This window comes from Bacillus rossius, chromosome 1 (genome assembly GCF_032445375.1).
Source record: "Bacillus rossius redtenbacheri isolate Brsri chromosome 1, Brsri_v3, whole genome shotgun sequence".
NCBI classification, from domain to species: Eukaryota; Metazoa; Arthropoda; class Insecta; order Phasmatodea; family Bacillidae; genus Bacillus; species Bacillus rossius.
In genome coordinates this window covers 160,723,676-160,744,420 of record NC_086330.1, presented here as the reverse complement: position 1 = coordinate 160,744,420, position 20,745 = coordinate 160,723,676, and the positions used below count along the sequence as shown (strand labels likewise).

Below are 20,745 nucleotides of genomic sequence, written 5' to 3'. Positions count from 1 at the left end.
AAAGCAGTAAAATCTAATTCCAATACATTAAACACAATAACGTGGGTCTGAAATCTAGCCTAAATTTGATAGATGGCACACAACTACGGGGCCTCGATTGTCCTAAGCCATTTTCAGGATAGGTGGTAGCCATTTTGTTTAATAACGTCCTCCTTCTCCCATTTACCTTGTCCCTACATCGAGGAAGGAGCTATGTCAGGTGACGAAGGTACGTACTTTCTACGCCACAGAAGCAAAGCCGCAAACGACACCGAGGAATGTGAGCATAATTCAACAGAAAATCGTGATAGTTCATACAGCGAGGTTTTATCGCCCGTTAGGTGTTACTTGGCTGATAATCAAAGTAATAAAGTAACTGGGCAAGCAAGCGCCATCGATTCCCCAGAACAAATTCCATTTTCCAAAGAGAAAGAAAACCCGGTTAGTGCAGTAGAAAACACATCACAGACGGGAACGAATTTAACCACGATGGATGATTTCATGCGTGCTTTTAACACACTTTCTAATCAGCTAAATGCGTCACTAACATTGCAGACAAACAGTATTTCAGAGGAATTAACACGTCAAAGAGCTGAAGCGGCGGAACAAAGCGCAAAAATAACCGAAAACCTAAATAAAATGCAAACGGAGGTATTAGCGAGAGTAGACTATAAGATCTCTGAATTCACGCAACACGTCACTGCACAAATACATAATGTACGCGAAGAAGCACAAAATTTTCGCGATTCAGTCACCGCGAAATTTACTTCTGTCGAAGTTCAGATGCAATGCATGCAGCAATCCATAGAGAATGCTGAAACCGTGTGCCAGGACACAGCTAGGCGGGTAGCAGAGGAAACAATTACGCAAACCACAACTGGCATGGAAATAGGTTTCGCTCACGTACAGCAAATGCTACAGCAACACGAGACTGACACTACGCAAGAATTTAAGACGGTAATTAATAAAATCGAACGTTTGGAGAGTTTCGCACACAGGATATCTTTACATGATACTAACGCATGTGTATTGGAATCGCCGTCAACACAACAACCCGATCGTCACATTCCGGCTTCGACGTTGCGTACAGACAACCAGTCGGCAAGCACGGCAAACGTCACACAGACCACGGCAAACGGGCAAGGGATATTAGTTTTAGATGCCGCCACTACGATTAATCATCCTGCGCGTCATTGGGCCGAAGAAATGCCCACTTTTTCTGCAAAAACGAATGAAAACCCTCGTAAATTTCTAAAATCATTAGACGAATATGCTAACCGATTTAACCTTACAGAATCAGAGAAAATGCGTTGTTTGAGTTCGTGCTTGAAAAGTACTGCGTACTACTGGTGGGAGGTTCACCAAGGCAGCACAGAAACGTACAATGAGTTTTGCCAACTATTCCTACGCCAACACTGGAGTATGAAAATACAAGGAAACCTACGCGCGCAGCTGCATAGCGAAAAATTCGATCTTAAGCGTGGCCGGTCATTAGAGGCGCATCTTAGTGACATGTTCGAGCGAACGCGTTACTTGGACATTGTTATGAATGACGAAGAATTTATAGCTTTGATTTTGGGACAGTTGCCAATGCGTTATCAGCTGCATCTTTCCGGCAGAAGCTTTGAAAATATATCTGATTTTCGTGAGCAACTTCTAGCCTACGATCGTTTGGACAGGCAAAGCCGTGCCAACACGAATGTTCGAGAGGAAGGAGAGCGACAGCCGCCAAACAAGCAGCCGCCATTGTACCAACCGTGGGTACGACGAAATGACAACACGAACAATACGAATATACATCGTACACCACAGGCAAACACATTAATTTGGCGTCAAAACAAAACAAATCACAGGCAAAAGCAGTGGTACCACGACAACGGAACCAATGGTAACTATCGTAGTAATTGGCGACGTAAAGGTGCTGATAAACAACCGTATCCGAATGCTTGGCAAAACAGGTATAACAGTAATAGGGATCAGACTACACCACGTCGGGAAGAAGATGTTAGGGGACCCGATAGGACTCCGTCATCTTCGCCTCAACGGCCTCCCAGGTCGCCGCGACAAGGAGAATGCAGACGCGCGCCAAGGAATTTTAAGCAAGACTACATTCGGTCTAAGCTGCAAACACCGCAGTATTATGATGATCATGGCGAGTCACATTATGGTAAGAATTCTCAAAGTCCGTGGAACCGACTGCCACCTGAAACAAATCCCTCTGGTCAGTTGCAAGTTACCCAACTGCAAAGCACCGCAGCTTACAACGTTGCCAGTTCAACATCATTGCCTTCATTCCGCAAAAATCATCCATCGTCATCGTTACAGCAACCCGGGTACTTCCAGAGACAAGAACCTGTCAACCCAACTTTTTTCTATTCGAATAGTCAAGGTATTGAACCAATACGCAGCAACGTCGCACAGCAGAACACTAATTTTGTTGCGACGAATCCTGAGACATCTTTAAACCAGTAAGCATCGGTGATGGTAGTCCCCGATCGCCGATCGCAACTGTTGACAAAGGGGTAATCCAGTCGAAATTTAATAAAAATTTGTACACTATTGTTATGCATGGAAACGAGCGTGAATTCCTTACTCATGAGGATGAAATAGAATTAACCAGTAACGCAGCATTCTGCCCAGAAATTTATTTACGTATTTGTGGGATGCCTGTAGCTACTTTATTAGATAGTGGAGCAGAGATAAGTTGTATTAGTAATAATCTGGTGTTCGCCATAGAGGAAACAGGCGTAAAACTGCCTATTCTACCGGTGCCTAGTCTCAAGATTTATGGTGTGACGTCACGAGCAAGTCCCGTGGTAAACCAACAAACTATGATTACCATTGAAGGTTTAGGCCAAGTCAAGTTGATGTCGGTATTAATCGTAAAAGGTCTAGCCAAGCCTTTGATTTTAGGGACGGATTTTCTGTCAAAGTATGGCATAATTTTGGACTTCGGTGGATGGTTAATTACACCAAATGATTCCGCAATTCCGGCTACAACGACTAGTTGGCAGATAGCTGACAAATTAGTAGGCATGTTACAACGAGAAATATGTTTACTTCAAGCATCCAGTACACCGGACAGTAAGTCACGGTATGCTACTTCTGAAGATTTAATACAGTCCGTTTTAGAGGTGAAAGGAATTCAAGATATACAGAAACAAGCATTGTTTAATGTACTGTCATATCACAATACAGTATTTTCAGATAAACCAGGATTTAACAACCTATATGAGGCAAAGATTATTGTGAAAGATGGAGAACCTTTCCATCGTAAATCTTATCCCATTCCCAACAAATTTTTGAAAGAAGCCGAAGAGTATTTAAACCTGATGCTGGAGTGGAAAGTAGTTAGTCGCGAGGGCAGTCCTTACGCTAATCCTATGGTTTGCGTCAGAAAGAAAGACGGCAGCGTAAGATTATGTTTAGACGCCCGTGAACTTAACCGAATTACAGTGAAAGACCGTGAAAGCCCGCAAAACACTTGCGATATTTTGAGGCTATATCAGGGAGTAAAATTTTTAACAACCCTAGATCTTTCGGCCGGCTACTGGCAAATACCTCTGAAATCTGAATCACAGCAATATACTGCATTTTTATTTCGGAACCAACAGTATGTTTTCAGAGTAATGCCGTTTGGACTCTGTAACGCCGTAGCGGAGTTTACCAGGTGCTTAGACGCAACTTTGGGTTCCGAGTGCAAAGAGTTTGCCCGTGCTTACGTAGACGATATCCTGATTACTTCATCTACATTCGAGGAACATCTGCAGCACATTCATCTAGTAATGTCAAAACTACAGTCTGCTGGAATGACAGTGAAATTACGTAAATCCGTATTTTGTAGAGAGGAATTGCCATTCCTTGGACATATTCTTACCCCTACTGGCATACGTACAGCGCCGGACAAGCTAAGCGCTATTACAAATTTCCCCATTCCGAAAAATGTGAAACAACTTCGAGCATTTTTGGGAGTCGTGGGATTTTACCGTAATTACTCAGACCAGGTTGCAAGAGTAGCTTTACCACTGTTTGAGCTATTGAGAAAGGATAAGTCATGGAATTGGACGGAATCGGAGCAGCAGTCGTTTGAAGGGTTGAAAAACATTTTCCTTACCGAACATGTGATTCACCACCCTGTACAAGGACGATCGTTTCTTATGTACACCGACGCATCAGCTTACGCGCTGGGAGTCAAACTAGCTCAAAGAGACGACGAAGGAAACGAGAAGACCGTCGCGATGGCAAGTCGGACGATGAACGTTGCAGAACGGAACTACACCGTCACCGAAAAGGAAGCATTAGCCATAATTTGGGCACTACAAAAATTCCGAGATCTGCTTTTGGGTGAAAATATCATATTAATGACAGATCATCAAGCCTTGACTTGTCTACGAACCGGAAAAACATTTGGTTCACGACTTACAAGATGGTGCCTACTACTTCAAGAATACGATATCGAAATACGTCACGTCCGAGGTCAAGAAAATCTGGCTGCAGATTATCTAAGTAGAGTTCCTGATTTATCAGACGAGTCTACACATCAAGCTAATAATTTAAAAGAATTTTGGGTGGCTAAATTAATTACTGATAATTTGAAGAATAATGCAACGCTATTAGAAATTTTCGCAAATTTGAAAACTAAGCAAAACGACGACAAATTCTGTAAGGATATCCGACAAAAATTACAAGACTTACCTACGCATCATAAACTTCATAGGATATACAGCTTGTCCGAAAAAGGAATTTTATTCCGATACACTATTCCTAAGTCACCTATGGAGGATCGTTGGAAACCGGTAATACCTACCGCAGTTATAGCTAAATTAATTTTAGAAATGCATGGTATCTTAGGACATATTGGTTCTGGAAAGCTATACGAAGCTCTGCGTCGGCAATTATTTTGTATCAACCTGCAGAAAACTGTGCGACAACTTGTGACTAGTTGTGACTTATGCCAAAAGGCAAAACATCCTCAAGAGAACATGGAAGGCGAATATCAGCCCATTTTGCCAGACAGACCATTGCAGCTTGTATCCATCGATCTATTCGGACCATTACCTACATCAAAATCCGGAGTTAAATATGTTATTGTATTCATGGATATTTTCTCCAAGTACACAAAACTCTATGCCATCGTTAAAGCCGATGCGAAGACCGTTTTCACGAAAATGAAACTATTTATCTCGCAAGTAGCTAAACCAGAATGTGTGTTAACAGATAAAGGCACTCAATTCACTAGCAACGTATGGCAACAAGGTGTACGTAATTTGGGCATCTCACCTACAACTTCTTCGGTACGTCATCCGCAATCTAATCCTGTGGAAAGACAGATGCGTAACTTAGGCAACATGTTAAGGACATTTTGTCATAACGCACAACAAAGCTGGCGCAATCATTTACAGTTGGTAGAATGCATACTCAACCACACCGTGCATTCTTCGACTGGATTAACCCCCCATGAAATTTTGTCACACGAACGTTCGGAGGCCTTACCCACACTTTTATTACCTATAATTGACAAGAATAAGGAAGACAATGAAGAGGACGCAAATAAGCAAGAAGAAACGCGAGAGCAGTTGGAGGAGTTCGTCAGAGCGCGCCTTCACCTCGCCGCGGAACGTCGTAGAAGGGGACAGAAGAGAACACGCAATGACAAACTTAATATTGGAGATCTCGTTCTGAAAAAGTCAAATCCTATTAGTAATTTATGGCAACAAGTTACCAAGAAACTGTTTCTCCTGTATGAAGGACCATTTAGAGTGAGCGACATAATCAACGAGAACTGTTACACCTTGAAGGCTTTGGACAGCGAGGAAGTGATTGGAAATTACAATTTAACACAGCTCAGACGGTACAAACAGTATGAATTGCAGTAACTTATAACATCGTTGAATGTTTGTTTCAAGGTGGTAGTTATGTTTTAAGTGAAGAAAGGGGTGAAGCAGAATTGTTTATTTGATCATTAATTATATTTGCATTTCGAATGGATAAATGTATGTTGCATCTCTGAAGTGATTAAACATTGGAAGCGGCTATTTTGTTGTGTTCACTGGATAATAGAAACCAGTGAGGACATCTTGGCGCACCGCGCTGTCGACGTTATTATTTTTGTCCACTGAGCAATGTAGGCCAGTGCGGACATCTCGTGCAGTGATTGCATTACGTCGATTTTAGTTGCCCACACCTAAATGTGGTAGTGTGACGTGATTAGCTTCAATGTTAAGTATTGAGCGATGCCACATTTTTTTTTTCATGAAGAATTTTATGGAAGATTCGAAATTTTGTTTTTTTCTGCCAATTGCCTAATTCACAGCGGACAAGATATCTACCATGAAACTGATATTGCTGCAAGTCTAATTTAACTAAAGAGCTGGCCCACAAACGAAGAACAACTGCTAGCTGTCAATGGAATGAGTACCTCGAGATTATTTCCCACTAGCACTCCTCGTATATTGCTTGTCCATGAGTTAGTCGCTATTCTCTCATTTATACTTGTTAGAGTTGTCCTTATACACTCGTTCTAACATATACTCCAAAACAATGAAAGCGAAAATATTGATTTCTATTTGTTTACTTCTATTGTTGAAAGAGATTATCCTAATCTGTATGATGTCCTTCTCCATGCTCCTGTTTATTCTATTGCGTTCTTTTTCTCTTCTTCTTACCTTATTCATGTTTTCATTACACAACACGACATATTACCTACAAATCAAGAACTTGAATGCTGTTGCATTTATTGGTATTTAAGTGTGATTTTCATTTTTCGCACGCCTTGTCATACAAAAATAGGAAATTGTTATTGGTAAAATAATTACTAACTGATTTTCTTTATCTAATATGCAGTCATAAGAGATACTTAAAATAATAAAATAAAATGCGGTTTCAATATGTTTAGAAACAACCTATATATATAGTAGGACTGTAAATATAAGAGAGCATAGTTCTTAATGAATTTGTTGTTTTATTCATATTACATGAATTAGTGATGCAAACTTTATTGTAGACGCAATGTTATGAAATTTTAAAACTTAGATGACAAGAGAAACGGTTAATGATAAGGAATTGTCAAATTAACCTACACCGACACCCATTGAAATAGGTGAACATTAACATTAATTAATACAGCCTCATTAGGGAGTGAAGTGCGCGAAAACGATCGTTGGTATACGATATGCTACTTCGATGGTAATTCGCTGGCGAATGATTAAGGTCACAGTGCTTCGATCTACACTCATATAAGTACAAACTTCATCTGTTAAGATTTATCGACTTTTTTGTAAATTATGTGATTTTGTCAGCGAACAAGTACGTCCGAACAGACTATAACAGTATTAAGTAACAAATCAATTTTATTCTTGGTACAGTTGTATACAAAAGTATTATGTATGATTCATGTTGTCAATTGATGTTGAAAAAAAAAAATTTGCATCTTTGTTTATCATCTCCATAAACATAAGTTATGTTATGTTATAAGGGTAGTAATATATGTGATAATGTCAATTGTAATTTTATGTGTAATACCACAAACATTACAATCAAGCACGATTGCTTAGAAAACATTCAAAAATGAAAGAGACTGACATCAAACAAATTGCATAATATTGTCTATGTTTGTCAATTATCAATTTTAAGAGTAATCAAATGTTTTTATTTCTTTCAAGAAGGTATGAGTTAAGAAAATTTACAATAATGTTATGTCATAAATATTAAAATTTTCTTGAAGCGGCTCTGTAAACATTTGGACATGTTTACATGTTTATAATTATTGTTGTATCTTAGCTTTGTATTTTATGATCTAAGTAAAAGTAACTATACATTTCTATGTAATGTATGTAAATGCTAAATTGTACATGGTGCGACGACCCAGAGATATTCCATAGTTCATCGGTTGACATTGATATTTGGGATGTTATTCTTCTTTGTTGAACATTTATTTGAGATGTATTGTTCCGTTTATTACTGACTTCGCATCATGTAGATACTGTTAGCTATGGTCTTCGAGTATTGAATTCTCGCCAGGTAAGAAAAGAGGTTGTTTAATTATTCTTCCTAGCTGAGATGCTCGCTGGTCGGCATTTTCGGGAGGAACGATGGACTTAAGTTTTGAACTGCGGAGCGAATGGACGTTCTCTTTGCGTGTGACAGTTCCTGGGTTCGGGAATTGCGCGCAGAGGACAAGAAGATACGTGGCTACCGCGTAATTAGTTATTTTTGAAGTCTGATTCTTCGTCATGCAGACTATAGGGAGTCGCATTTCGCATTTAAGTTTACTACCGCGTCGGGCGAATATCCGTCCTTGCAAGACTTCCGATCATCTTCATGCTGCAGTTCCTGTCTGCGCTGGTGAGACCTGCCCAAACTAAATATTTTTCAGCACACCCGGAATGGCGTCAACAGTAGCTGTCATCATCAGTATTGCTACTGGATCGTAGTTTAGACTTTATTTCACAGCAAGACTGCTCGTATATCCTGGAAAGCTGAGGACGAGATCAGTGGTCCAAGAAGAACGGAGTTTCAACTGCCCTCCCCTGAACTAAGCCGGACTATTTTCTTACGAATAACTTATTTATTAGCTAGAGGCTCATGAAATTCAATTTAACCCTGAACATTACTGGCATTAGATATAGGTATCAATGGGTCGTCGCGTGCTAGGAAAATTTGTATAAAGTTTAGAGTTATCAAAGTTATAATTTTTTTTGTCTTATCTCCTTATAATATTACTTAATAAACTATCATGAATTTAAATGTTGTAAATTTATGAACCCGTATGATACTAGATCACACACATCCATTAACATCACAAAATAAATTAAAATATTTAATTACAGATGACCCATCAATGTGGAGCGGAAAGCAGTAAAATCTAATTCCAATACATTAAACACAATAACGTGGGTCTGAAATCTAGCCTAAATTTGATAGCAGACATTAAAAATAATATGAATTAATTTTAATGGTTGTTTAGTTTTAAAGTATTTATAATGTAACTGACCTGACCTTACAAACCGGGACAAAGGATGAACAGTAGGAACTCACGTAATTTTTTTTTTACTTATTACTTGCGCAACAATATCCAATAACAAATAAAACATTAAAATTTTAAACATTAAAAACTCACCTAAGTTAGAGGCGGGTACAATTCCTTTGCCATTAGTAGAAAAAGAAAAAAAATTTCATACTTGTAAACAAGAAACAATGGTGAAATCTGCATGAATGCACAGGTATTGTGATGAAAATTAAAAAATTCAATATCTCCTAAAGTATTTGGAATTTCTTATCTCAGCCGGGTTTAATGAAAAGAGGAAGTTAAAAAGCATAGAATAAAAGTATAGTTACGATTTACCGCGGGTTCGTAAAGGATAGCCCAATTAAAGATTTTTATCACATACACAGTTTTATTTATTACCACTACTTGTCACTTACAAATAATCTTCTAAATTGGCAAATAATTAGTTATACTTAAAGAAATGTCAATTCCCCAGTCACTCGTTCCGCACAATCCACACACCTCGCTGGGCCGCACCTCTGGCGCAACTCTCGCCGCAGCACCCCCCGTGGGTCTCTGCCGCGGGACTCCGTCGTCGCACTCCGCCGCCGTCGTCACACCCTACGCCGAGATCCCACTCAACACCTCGCTCGGGACTTCAGTCGGGACTCCGCCGCGCCCGCGACTCTATCGCCCGGAAACTCCGCCGCGGGAGAACTCCCCACTCAGACTGACTGACTCCTGACGTCCTCGGACCTATATATAGGCTCCAGCAATTCCAGAACTCACGAGAGCGGCCGGGGCCTGTCGCGTCATCGCGAGCCGTCCCGACGGCAGAAATCTCTCGAAAACACGTGTCGGCGGCTCGCGCAACTCCCAGCTGTCCGGTGTCAGTTACATGTCAAAGGCAGGGCACCGCGCGGGGGGAGTGCGGAGGGCTGGAGGGAGATAAAGCGGCGACCCAGGTGCGCAGGGTGCATCTCATGTTACGGCGTGTACCTGCGCGTGACGCGGCCTTGCTAACGTTCGTAACATTGCCCCCTCCTTAAACCTGTTCGTAACATTGCCCCCTCCTTAAACCTGTTCGTAACATTGCCCCCTCCTTAAACCTGTTCGTCCCGAACAGGTAATGCATCTCCTCCTGTAGGTCCCAATGCTACTCAAAGTTTAGGCCTCCTGCGTTTCCTCCATCGCGGGCTGTACAGTCTCACCAGATAACCTTCTCTCGCAGTAGATGTAGCTTCTCTTGTCACCTGGCGACACTTCTGCGTCGCCAATGCCGCATGTCGTTCAGCCAGCTGCCCGAGCCGGGCCGACCGTTGCCGTGGACGGACCCGATACTCTTGAGTGCATTGCTTATTGTCTTCCCTTTTTCTCTCTATTTCTTCTCTCGTAGCTACTCGTTCACACAGCATATCTTCCCAGCTCTTCTTCGTCTCTTCTTGGTTTCTACTTCCCTCTTCGTTCTTCTGAATATCGTCTGGACTGCACTCAGTTACTCCTTGCACCATCTTCTTCACTCCTTGCACCATCTTCATCGCTCTTTGTGTTCTAATTGTCTCTTTTCGGTCTTCCTTCCCCTGTTCTTGGTCCTTCTTAATCTCTTCTTGGTCTTCCTGCATCTCTTCTTGGTCTTTCTTCGTTTATTCTTGAGCTTCTCTATTTCTTCTTGACTCATGTTCATCTCTTCTCGGCTCTTCTTCAGTTCTTCTTGGCATTTTCCCCTCTCTCTTTGGTTTAACAGCGAAGAGAACAGTGAAGAGAACAGCTCCACAAAGAATTGCGAAATAGTAGTGTACAACCTACGTTGATATGTAGCATTGACAGCTTTTGGCAGCATCGACTGCAAAGTACTGTAATTTTGAGTAATTCAATTGTATTCTAAAGTAAACCTGAAAACTAAAAACGTATATTTATGTATTTGACTGAGAACTAAGTGATTGTTCACCCTGATGTATCAGTGTCTTACATTTTTCTGAGAACACATTACATTGCCTATAAGTGCATAACTATCATGTTAATTTTATTTTCCTCTGCAGAAGTCAAGGGATTCGGAGACTCATGTCACCCTGAGGCTAACTTGTCGGACAATCACGAGCAGAGACCCATATAATTGTAACTACATTGAATAATTGAAGAAACAGAGATAACAGATCAGAAACATATTTGTTCTTTATGAAATGTAGTGAATTGTATGTCCATGAATTTGTAATAACCATACATAGGCTATTGTGCATTTTCGATGTGCACAACCTATATTTCCCGACCATTAGCAAGTTAAGGCCGGTACAGTTGTCTTGTGCTAAGCAATGTTTTGTTAAATTAAATCAACTATTTATTTAATAATTCAAAATTCAATAGTGCAAGTGTCTATGTGCCTTAGTGAAGGTATTTGAATTACACCCAATCAAAGAATAACCCTGACAAGCAACCATTTGGTTATTTCGTTTTCTGTGCCATTTATTACACATCCATTGGATGTTTTCAAACTACTGTAGTTCACTTACACTAAATAAACATAATTCAAATTTGTTTGTCCTATCTGTATATCAATACTTCTTATACTGTGGTGTTGTAATAGTAACCAGATCAGGCACCCAAGTGAAATTTAAAAATAATTACTGTTACTACCATTGTTTAGGACCCTAACCAGAGCGGTAGAAACACTACATAAATGTACTAGTAATCCTCAAGGTAAGAGATATATATATATATAAATACACACACACATATATACACACACATATACACACACACACATATATATATAACATATGGTTATATATAGTAGCAGTATATTATTAAAGTAATTTTTAGAACTAAAAGGGAAAGAAATATAAACATAAGATGCCAGCTAGTATTCTACTGTTTTTAAAAGCCTTCAAATTCACAATTATTTAACCAACACTACCATGGCATTATAATAGCAAAGATGATAACAGGACCAGATTATTATAATCAAAAGGTGATAAAGAGGCTAACAATGCAATAGTCGTCAGGAGACCAAGATAGCATCATCATCAACAATGCAATAGTCGTTGTTAGGAGACAGACTAAGAAAGCATTATCAACACTTCAACAGAAGTTTCTATGGAGATCACTGGGAAAACTGGGGCAAAATTTCCTTAAAAAAAAGTGTGCTTGGAGTCCAGTGCGACAGAAGTGAAACTTCTTGCTCATTATATTACCATAAACTGGGGTGACTTTGATAGGTTTTTTAATTTACTTGCATACATTTTATGAAATAAATTTTTTAAGAATAACAAAATAATTATAATTAAATGCTATACACTTAGACAATGTGATGCAGTTGTGTAAGTTTTAAAAATAATAAAATTATTCTCAAAAACAATAATTATAGGGTATCAGCTTCACCCCTTCTAAAAATGTGCAGAACTAATTGTAAGGAAAGTATATGTGTCAGTCTCACCCCATAGTTAATTCTGCTGAACTTTTTTTATACTATGAGAGATTGTGTTTTAGGTCATGGGGTGACCTTAATACCTTGGTAAGACTGGCTCTTGATACAAATGTTTATACAAATACATAAATTATATTGCATTTGTTATATACATACATACTTTTAGGTGGTTTCAGTTCCAATTAATTAATGCTAACAACCACGCGTGAACCATGTCATTTCTTAAGTCTTGATAACAGACATAACAAAACCTTCTAGCCTTAGTGGCCAAATAACCTACTTTCATACAAATATCTCACTGACCAACTTACAATAGACTTACTGGCATTTAAATAAATACAAAATTAAACAGACATTTTAAGTTTCAGCTAAACATAACACTAATAAAATCATGGCATGAGCAACAATTAAACAAAATGCAAAAGTCACAATATTTCCACTGTAGGAGATAAGTTAAGTTTTCATTAACATCCACTTTGCTCAGGAAAACATACTTCACGCTATCCCCACTTTGATTATCTTCAGGGTCGGTAAAATTGCCAATAGGCCTATATCATTCAAATGAACAAATAATGTTACATTTTCTACAGATTTAAAAACATATTTGCCTGTGTCAATTGATTTCAGACCCATTACACTGTATTCATTTTCCATGCATTCTTGTATGACTGCAACATATTGAAAAATAACACATTTTTTCCCCAGGTATTACTTTTACAAGCACAAACTTTCCAACTGTCAGGTCTTTAAGGGTGGGCATCAAATAACACACATACACATCTGGCTCATCAACATCACTGGAATCTGTATTGCACATATCTATCACCATATCTTCGTTGTCACTCTCACTGGGCATTTCACGAGGACTGCATGTACTTTTTCCTGGCACTACATTAATTTTCTTTATTCTGCTGCATATTCCTTTCCATGGCCATACCTTTGTTCACAAAGAAATTATGTTAACGAATTGTTTATTGCAACATTAACTTCTGCAGGGTCTTTGCTGTTTCCTGGCAATCTGTTTAAAACTTCAAATCCACTAATGAGATTTCTTCGCACTGCACCTACGTTTTCGAAATCTTTCACTGTGTCCATTTTTTCAAAAGTTGATGTTATAAGAGAAGGGAAAACTGATCTTTAAACAGCTTGCTGCCTTGGATTCTCATTTTACAACTTGTAAAGTTAGATCTCTACACGGTCTTCATGGGTCGGAAAAACGAGACATCAAGGGGATGACAATTATGTGTTGAGTTTGGTGGAAGAGACACAAATGCCACATTCTCTTCAGCACATGTTGACAGAACTTCATCAGTAAAGTGAGAAGCCAAATTGTCCTCCTCGATCAATACTTTTTCGCCTTCGAGTCCTTTATCATGTGGGAGAAAGACCAAATGAAACCAGTCATGGAAGTACTGAGCTTCCATTTAGCCATGACTTGTTCAGTTGTAACGGGTACTCCTCTATTGCAACAACATTCAGAGCAGCAAGGATTGCCTTTTGGTCTATCCTGAGTCCACGTATCCCACAAATGCTCAATGTGGTACACAAAATATGATGGCAGAAATGTCCCAGATGCTGAACAACAAATCATGATGGTAGTTGATGATTTGCTATGGTTCATGATTTTTTCTGGATATTTAACACCTCTGCAGTAAAGTAACAATTTCTTCCCTGGGTCATCTGTCAAATTACTTTCATCATAATTAAATATGTGTGTAGGTGGCATATTTTCAATGGTGTTTGTCGAATTTTAAAAGTATTCTTTCACAGGTTCTCTAGAAAGATTTGCTATTGCTTGTGAAATATTTGTTGAAATCCTCTGAGAAAGTTGGTTCCTGTGACGTTTCACAAAACCTTGGTTACAATTGGGACCTGGTATGTTCTTAAATTTTGTTATGTCCATTACTTTTTTATCCAAATAACTTTTAGTGAACATCTGGTTATCTATCATTAATAAGGGGAAAGTACAGTTTGGCCTCCTGGCTTGTAAATGTGTTTACCATGAAACCGGTTGTACAATGTGCCATATGGTATCTTATACTGTTGGGAAGCTTTCTTGATGGACAAGTTTCCATTTGCTACGTTCTAAACAGCTTCTTCTACAGTTTCATTACTGTAACTTTTATAGCTGCGGGAACCTGCCTTTGTCTTGTAGGTGTGCTGCATTGTGGGTAGTCAATTTATAATCTCAAATTCTGTAACAAATGTACCAAAATTATTAAATATTTACATATGTTAATTATGTCTTACATAGGTAGACACTTTGTTTACATCATGCCTTGCCTTTGTTCAAATTTTGCAACAAGGTATTTTTGTTGCACCTAAATTTTGTTACAAAACATTACCTACAACAATTAGAACCACAGATTTACTTTAAGAGATTTATTACAATTTTTGCACGTACCTACTTTTATCTGCAAAAATTGCACAGAGTTGTGAAAAAGATTTGCTTAAACAAAAGACTGCATCTATAAATTATTTCTAATGTACAATGTAGCAAAGTCACCTCAAAAATGCTATCAAAGCTACGCCATTTAATTTAAGTTCTTATAACTTCAATTGATTTAGTTTAAAACAAATGGCTGCTATAGCATGTGTAGCTAAGAAAGCTCAAAATATTTATAACCAACTTTATATCTAGATATACTTATATACTTTTTTTTTAAATTTAAATCGGTTACTTGGAACATTAAAGTTTGAAGGTCAAACATTCTTCACAACATAATGTCTAATGAACTTATTTTATTTAGCTAACAGACACACACTGTTCAATAGCAACAGCCATCTTGCAAGTCTTAAAGCATCAGAAGTACTAACACCACCTTCCAAAATTTTTCATTTGCTTTAGAAAATTCACTACACCTGTACACCTGTTATAAAGTAGTTGTGTACAATTATCAAACAAAATTCTCTTTGGCTGAAGTCGCAGATCAAAAATAATATATACAAGTATTGAGTGCTAAATTATGCTATTGTGCAAGTATGCAAGTTTGCAAGTGTATAAAGTGTGCAAGTATGTAAGTTTGTAGGTATGAAAGTATGTAAGTATGCAATTATGTGAGTATGCAAGTGTGCAAGTATGCTGCATCATTTCTACCTCTTCTGCCATCTCCTCTACCGGTTGCCCGGTTAGGATAATGTAAAACTTATTAATAAAGAACCCAGGGAGAGACAAGCCTGAGATTCTAATCATGCATGTATACAACCTTATTTTGCACCAAGATAATGTTTCATTGTCTTAAGTGCACTAATTCTAATATAAAATAATTAAATTGTAACCCCTTGTTTAATGCCAATATGTAGTTTTCTAGGCAAAATGCATCTCAAAAAATACCTAATGCTTAAAAAAAAAATTATAACTGAATCATGGTACACTGGAATTGACACTGAATAATACAATTTCCAACATTTATGTCTGCTAAACAATTATGCTAAACAATTTGAAGTTAATTGCAACTAATTTTCACTTCTAACTAGTGCAGGGTTCTGGAATATTGCTCCTTTCGCAGCACACGTATGTATTAATCGATGGCTCATACAACTGAGACACAGATGAAGTTGTGCAGAATCGTTTGATACTTCCGTCCGAATGTCCGAATTCTGGAACTCTAAATGAATCAAAGAAAAAATGTAAAATTTCAGGTTTTTCTGACTTCTTCGCGCAAAAATTCACAGAAAAAGATAAGCTGAAGAGTGCTGCCCAAACGATAACTGCAACAGGAATGTGAACTTTATCGCCACACTTGCCACTGTCAAGATTGCTGTTGGGGGGGGGGGGGAACCCAGAACTTATCTCTTCCATCAAGCATTATTGCCACGTCGCCTAGGCAGGGGTAAAGGTCCTGTGGAACAGATACTCCATAACAAACTGCAAACTGTTGCGTCTCAAAGAAGACTTTCTTTCACATATCAATCTGGAGGCTTTGGGGTTGGTTTAGCGAGTGCAGGCACGGATAGCTTGGGGAGATTATGCAGGGAGATGAATTTTATAATAATTTTTTCTCTTCCAGGATATTAATTCTGGTTTGTGGGTTTATGATTTGTGATAGTGAAACCAAAAATTTAGTTTATAATTATTTATTTATATAGTTGATGACTTAAAATTCAAAGTAATTATTTTCACCAGTAACAAAAAAAACTATAATAGTTAGCCAAAATAAAAAAAAAAGAGTCAGAAAGTGGAGGAAATTTCTAAGAAATAATTTGCCGCTTCTGCAGCTATAGCTCAATTATGTATTGCTTCATTTTAATGTTGAAATTAGGGTTTCCAACCTAAGTGCTGAGATCACATGATGATGTGTTAGTAATTCAAAAAAATATTAGAATTAATTTTTATAAATAAAAAAATCATAATTATACTTCAAAGAATAAAGTCCATTTATAATTTCTTTTGAATCCATTTTTAACTATTTGAGGCTATTGGTGATTGAGTAATTATTTATGAATTTAATTTTATAGAAAGTCATTCGTTTATTACTGTAAGTGGACTTGAATTATTTACCTTCATGTAAGTCTTGTAGATAGTTACAATTTTCTCTAAAATTACTGTTTTTTTACTCTGCAGATATCATTGTTTAAAGATATTAAAATTTATTTAAATGAGCTTATGGACCAGAATCTAAATACTATAAAAAGGATGTTAATGCTGTCTGTGGTTTAGGTTTTCACATTTACAATAATGTAACTGAAGCGATGAAACAAACACTGCACTAATAATTAATTACTGCACAACAATGTTTGCATAAAAATTCTGCATTGTACAACAAAACCACCATGTACAAACAGTTTTTTTTTAACGAGTATATATGTTATGCTTCCAATATCTCCAAACCTGAAAAACGCCACGAGGGAACAGGAGGGGCGCGACCAGTGTCATTCCTCGTTGCTGAAATGACTGCAGTCTGTCCCTGGGAGAAGTGTCTCGCTCGAAGACTGACAGCGTGTCTGTCTCAGACAGAATAATGGGAAAAATTGACTTTGGTGATTTACATTGTTTTTACTTGTGCTCTGTGAGTTCTGTGATCATCATTTCCTTTGCAGGCAAGAGTGCACTATCATTACTGCTAGCAGTATTTACTTTGTTGGTCTCAAAAGCAAAATGCACATCTGTGTTGTGAAAGTTGCCGAGTAATTAATTATTAAAGCATAAAAAACATTGTAATGTGTCGTTTAGCCCTAGTGCTTATTAACAAAAGACTGCAACATAGCAACAAAATAACTTTTTTAACATTTTTTGTTGTAGTTAATGCAGATTACTACTATAGAAGTGGAAAAAAATTAATTACTAAAAATTTTAACATCAGTTCTGTAATCCTATTACAACTTTTTTCTATCAATCTTAAAAATCTCATGCTTGGTACCATTAGAAAGAGCACAAAATTTGCTTTTAAAAAAAAAAAAAAAAAAAAAAAATAAATGGTGAAATAAAGTTTGTGGATATTTACCTTCCTTCTTTATAAAAGCAAGTTATTTGTGAAAGAAGTGCTTAAGATGATTATAAATCAGTTTTAAGTTTACAAAATAATTTGTACATGTAAAAGCAAAAATGCACTAAAATTTTTACTGCCAAAATTTTTGAAATAATGATTTAGCCTTGTTGGAAATTCAAATTTAATATAGTGTAGGTCTATATATGAAAAATATAAATGAAAAGGAAAAGAAAATGTTTGAAGAAAAGTTCTGGTTCAATTAATGTTTGGTCACTCAATCTTGCTTAAATGTAGATGATGTCATATATTGCATCATCTAAGTATTTTCTATAGGGTGATTTCATAGATAATATTAGTCAGTCACAGGTTGACAAGTGTGTGGGAGTCTTAGGAGCTGCTATTTTTCTGTGCACTTCTACAAGTTGTCTGAGATTGTTTAATCTATGACTGTTAATGCTTGAGTGTTGACATGTAGCTGGTTTTATTTATTTATTTTGGATAAGTTATTTGCTTTGTATTTTCTGACTGATGTGGGTAACACAGACAGTTTTTTTACATTCTACAATGGCTACCAGTTCATTTGAAAAGTGTAGTGTATGTCTCTTTATTAATTATGTGTGTCATATAAATACATACACAGAAAAGAAGATAATTCTTAATAGTGCTGAACTTCCTGATGAAAAATAAAATCTGCTTTGGAGGATAAATGGATTCACACTGCATTCAAATTCAAGTATATGTTCAAACCACTATGCATCACTCTTTAAATATTACAGGGAATCTTTTAAAAAATGTGACCTAAGAAAGAAACACAAAAGGTCTATAAGTGGAATAAGACCTATATCTCTTCAAATGGCCAAGGATGCAAAAAGGAAAGCTGGTGTTTTGTTAATTCCTGGACAAAAGCTGTGTTCCAACTGTAGGGTGAAGTTATTTCAAGAACAAGAGTTTGAACATTCACAATAATTCTAATTAAGATGAAGGCCCAGACCCTCACAGGCTTACACCTACAAAGAAGACCTTAGTGACAATACATTATTTGAAAAAGAAGATTTAAATTTAAGCATGAGTACTCTTGCTGTATCACCCTTAAAACTAAAATGTCTTTCAAAGCTTTCAAAATTGGTGTATGGTAAAAGAAAGATAGCTGAAGTCAAAAGTAAAGTGAAATCAAAAGTAACAGCAGTTTTGAAGCTACCAGAAGATGAAGTGCATTTGAAGGAAGTACTGATGAAGACTTACCTGAAGAGTCAGTTATTAAGAGGAATGCAAGTGACTTTGCATATATGTAATTGTGTGTCAACAATGAATTGAAACAAGTACCTGGTTTCCAGTTAGATCATTATGTTAAATGATAAAAAAATACATGAAACTAAGAGGAACATGTTATTGTTTGGACAGCAGTTTTAAAAAGCTGGGATATGATAAAGTTACTGAATGAATGGTCAAATAAATTACTGTGGTATGACATTGCTTCTCGTTTAAGACTGCCTCAAGTGCAACAGTAGGTTTCCACCCCTCTTCTAGGCCACCGCGGTAGGGTAAGGTATTCAATTTGCACAAGGAAATCAGTGTAGGCTCTTTTGTTTCTTGTCACATTATATCAGATTTTTTTACAACAAATCAAATAATTTTTATTAGTATTTGCTTTATTTTTATAATTCCAAACAGTATAATTTTCCTAGATTTGTAAAAAATATTTCACAACCAGCGATTTGTTCCAAAACCTTTTCCAGAATTAAGATTTAGTATTAAAAAATATATATTTTAATCCAAAATATTTTAATGTTTTTACAGTAGGCCTATATTAAATGTTTTTAACTCGGAACAAACCAAGCCTTTTATTTTGGTTATGATAATTTAGACTTGTAAAAATAAAAACCTAATACCAAACCTGGTACCGTTCATGAAAGAGTACATTGCTGTTACATGGTCAAGTAGCCTGTTATTTTTCAGCATTCATTGCTTGCAAGTGTTTGTAACCTTGTAGTCTTGTGTTGCAGGGGCAAAGGCACCATTGTTGGCATGCTGAAGGTGGGCCGAAAGAACTTGTTCTTGTTTGATGAAACTGGTAAAAACTATGAAATGCAGGCCTTGTGTATCTTGGACTTCTATATACATGAATCCAAACAAAGGATGGGTTATGGATTGGTCATGTATGAACATATGCTCAGGGTGAGTCACTAAACTAAGTTAATTTTTTCCCCCCGTTGTTTCAGCCAGTTATGGACCACGTTATTCCAACTGTTTCTTTCCTAGCATTAAAAATTTGCCCAGTATTGCTGCAATTGTTCTCGATTTTGTTGCTTCCTTTCCTGAGTCCACATCTTGCCTGTTTTAAGCTTATGCTTTTCTTGGATACTTTGGTGTGCTTTAAGTTTCATCTTAATGGGTTCTCGCTCTAGAATATCATCACATGTAATCCCCTTGTCTTTTATATCTCTTTCTACCTCTGTGAACCAGGTTCCCTTGGTTTTCTTTTCTAGAAAGTAGGTAAAGATTCTATTTGTCAGTCTCGTTAAATTCATTTGTGCTATGTGATTATACAATGCAATTATCCTCATCATATTAGTTATTTTTTTCCACCTGTATGTGGAGTTCTTGGTTGTGCCATCTTTTTTATTCACATTTTTCTTTCACCGGGCCCAAGATTTCTTCAAGATCTTTCTTTATCTTCAATTTTTTCAATCAGTCCTTTCCTATGCATTGCAAGGCACTCTGCAGTGCATAAGCCCTCTGGTTGGTTGACTGTGTAGTAGTGTTGAAGCTTGGCATTTAGGGATATGTATTGATCTCTTGTTGTAGATGCCCTTGATTAGTTGAAATGCCATTTCCATTTTCCTGATCCTTCTCGGAGATGTTGGAATCTTATCAACTTGCCTAGGTATTTAATCTTCCCCTGCCCCACATCTAGCTCTCTGAGCGTCAGC

General features: G+C 37.3%; 1 protein-coding gene across 1 annotated transcript in view; it reads left to right on the top strand.

Moving 5' to 3' along the window:
• The window catches only part of LOC134546361 (alpha-tubulin N-acetyltransferase-like), a 97,373-nt gene that overhangs the window by 5,465 nt on the left and 71,163 nt on the right, over positions 1 to 20,745 (top strand). Inside the window, exon 3 of the mRNA XM_063389151.1 lies at positions 19,819 to 19,990. Within this exon, the coding sequence (XP_063245221.1) occupies positions 19,819 to 19,990 (172 nt within the window). The remainder of the gene's footprint in view (positions 1 to 19,818; positions 19,991 to 20,745) is intronic.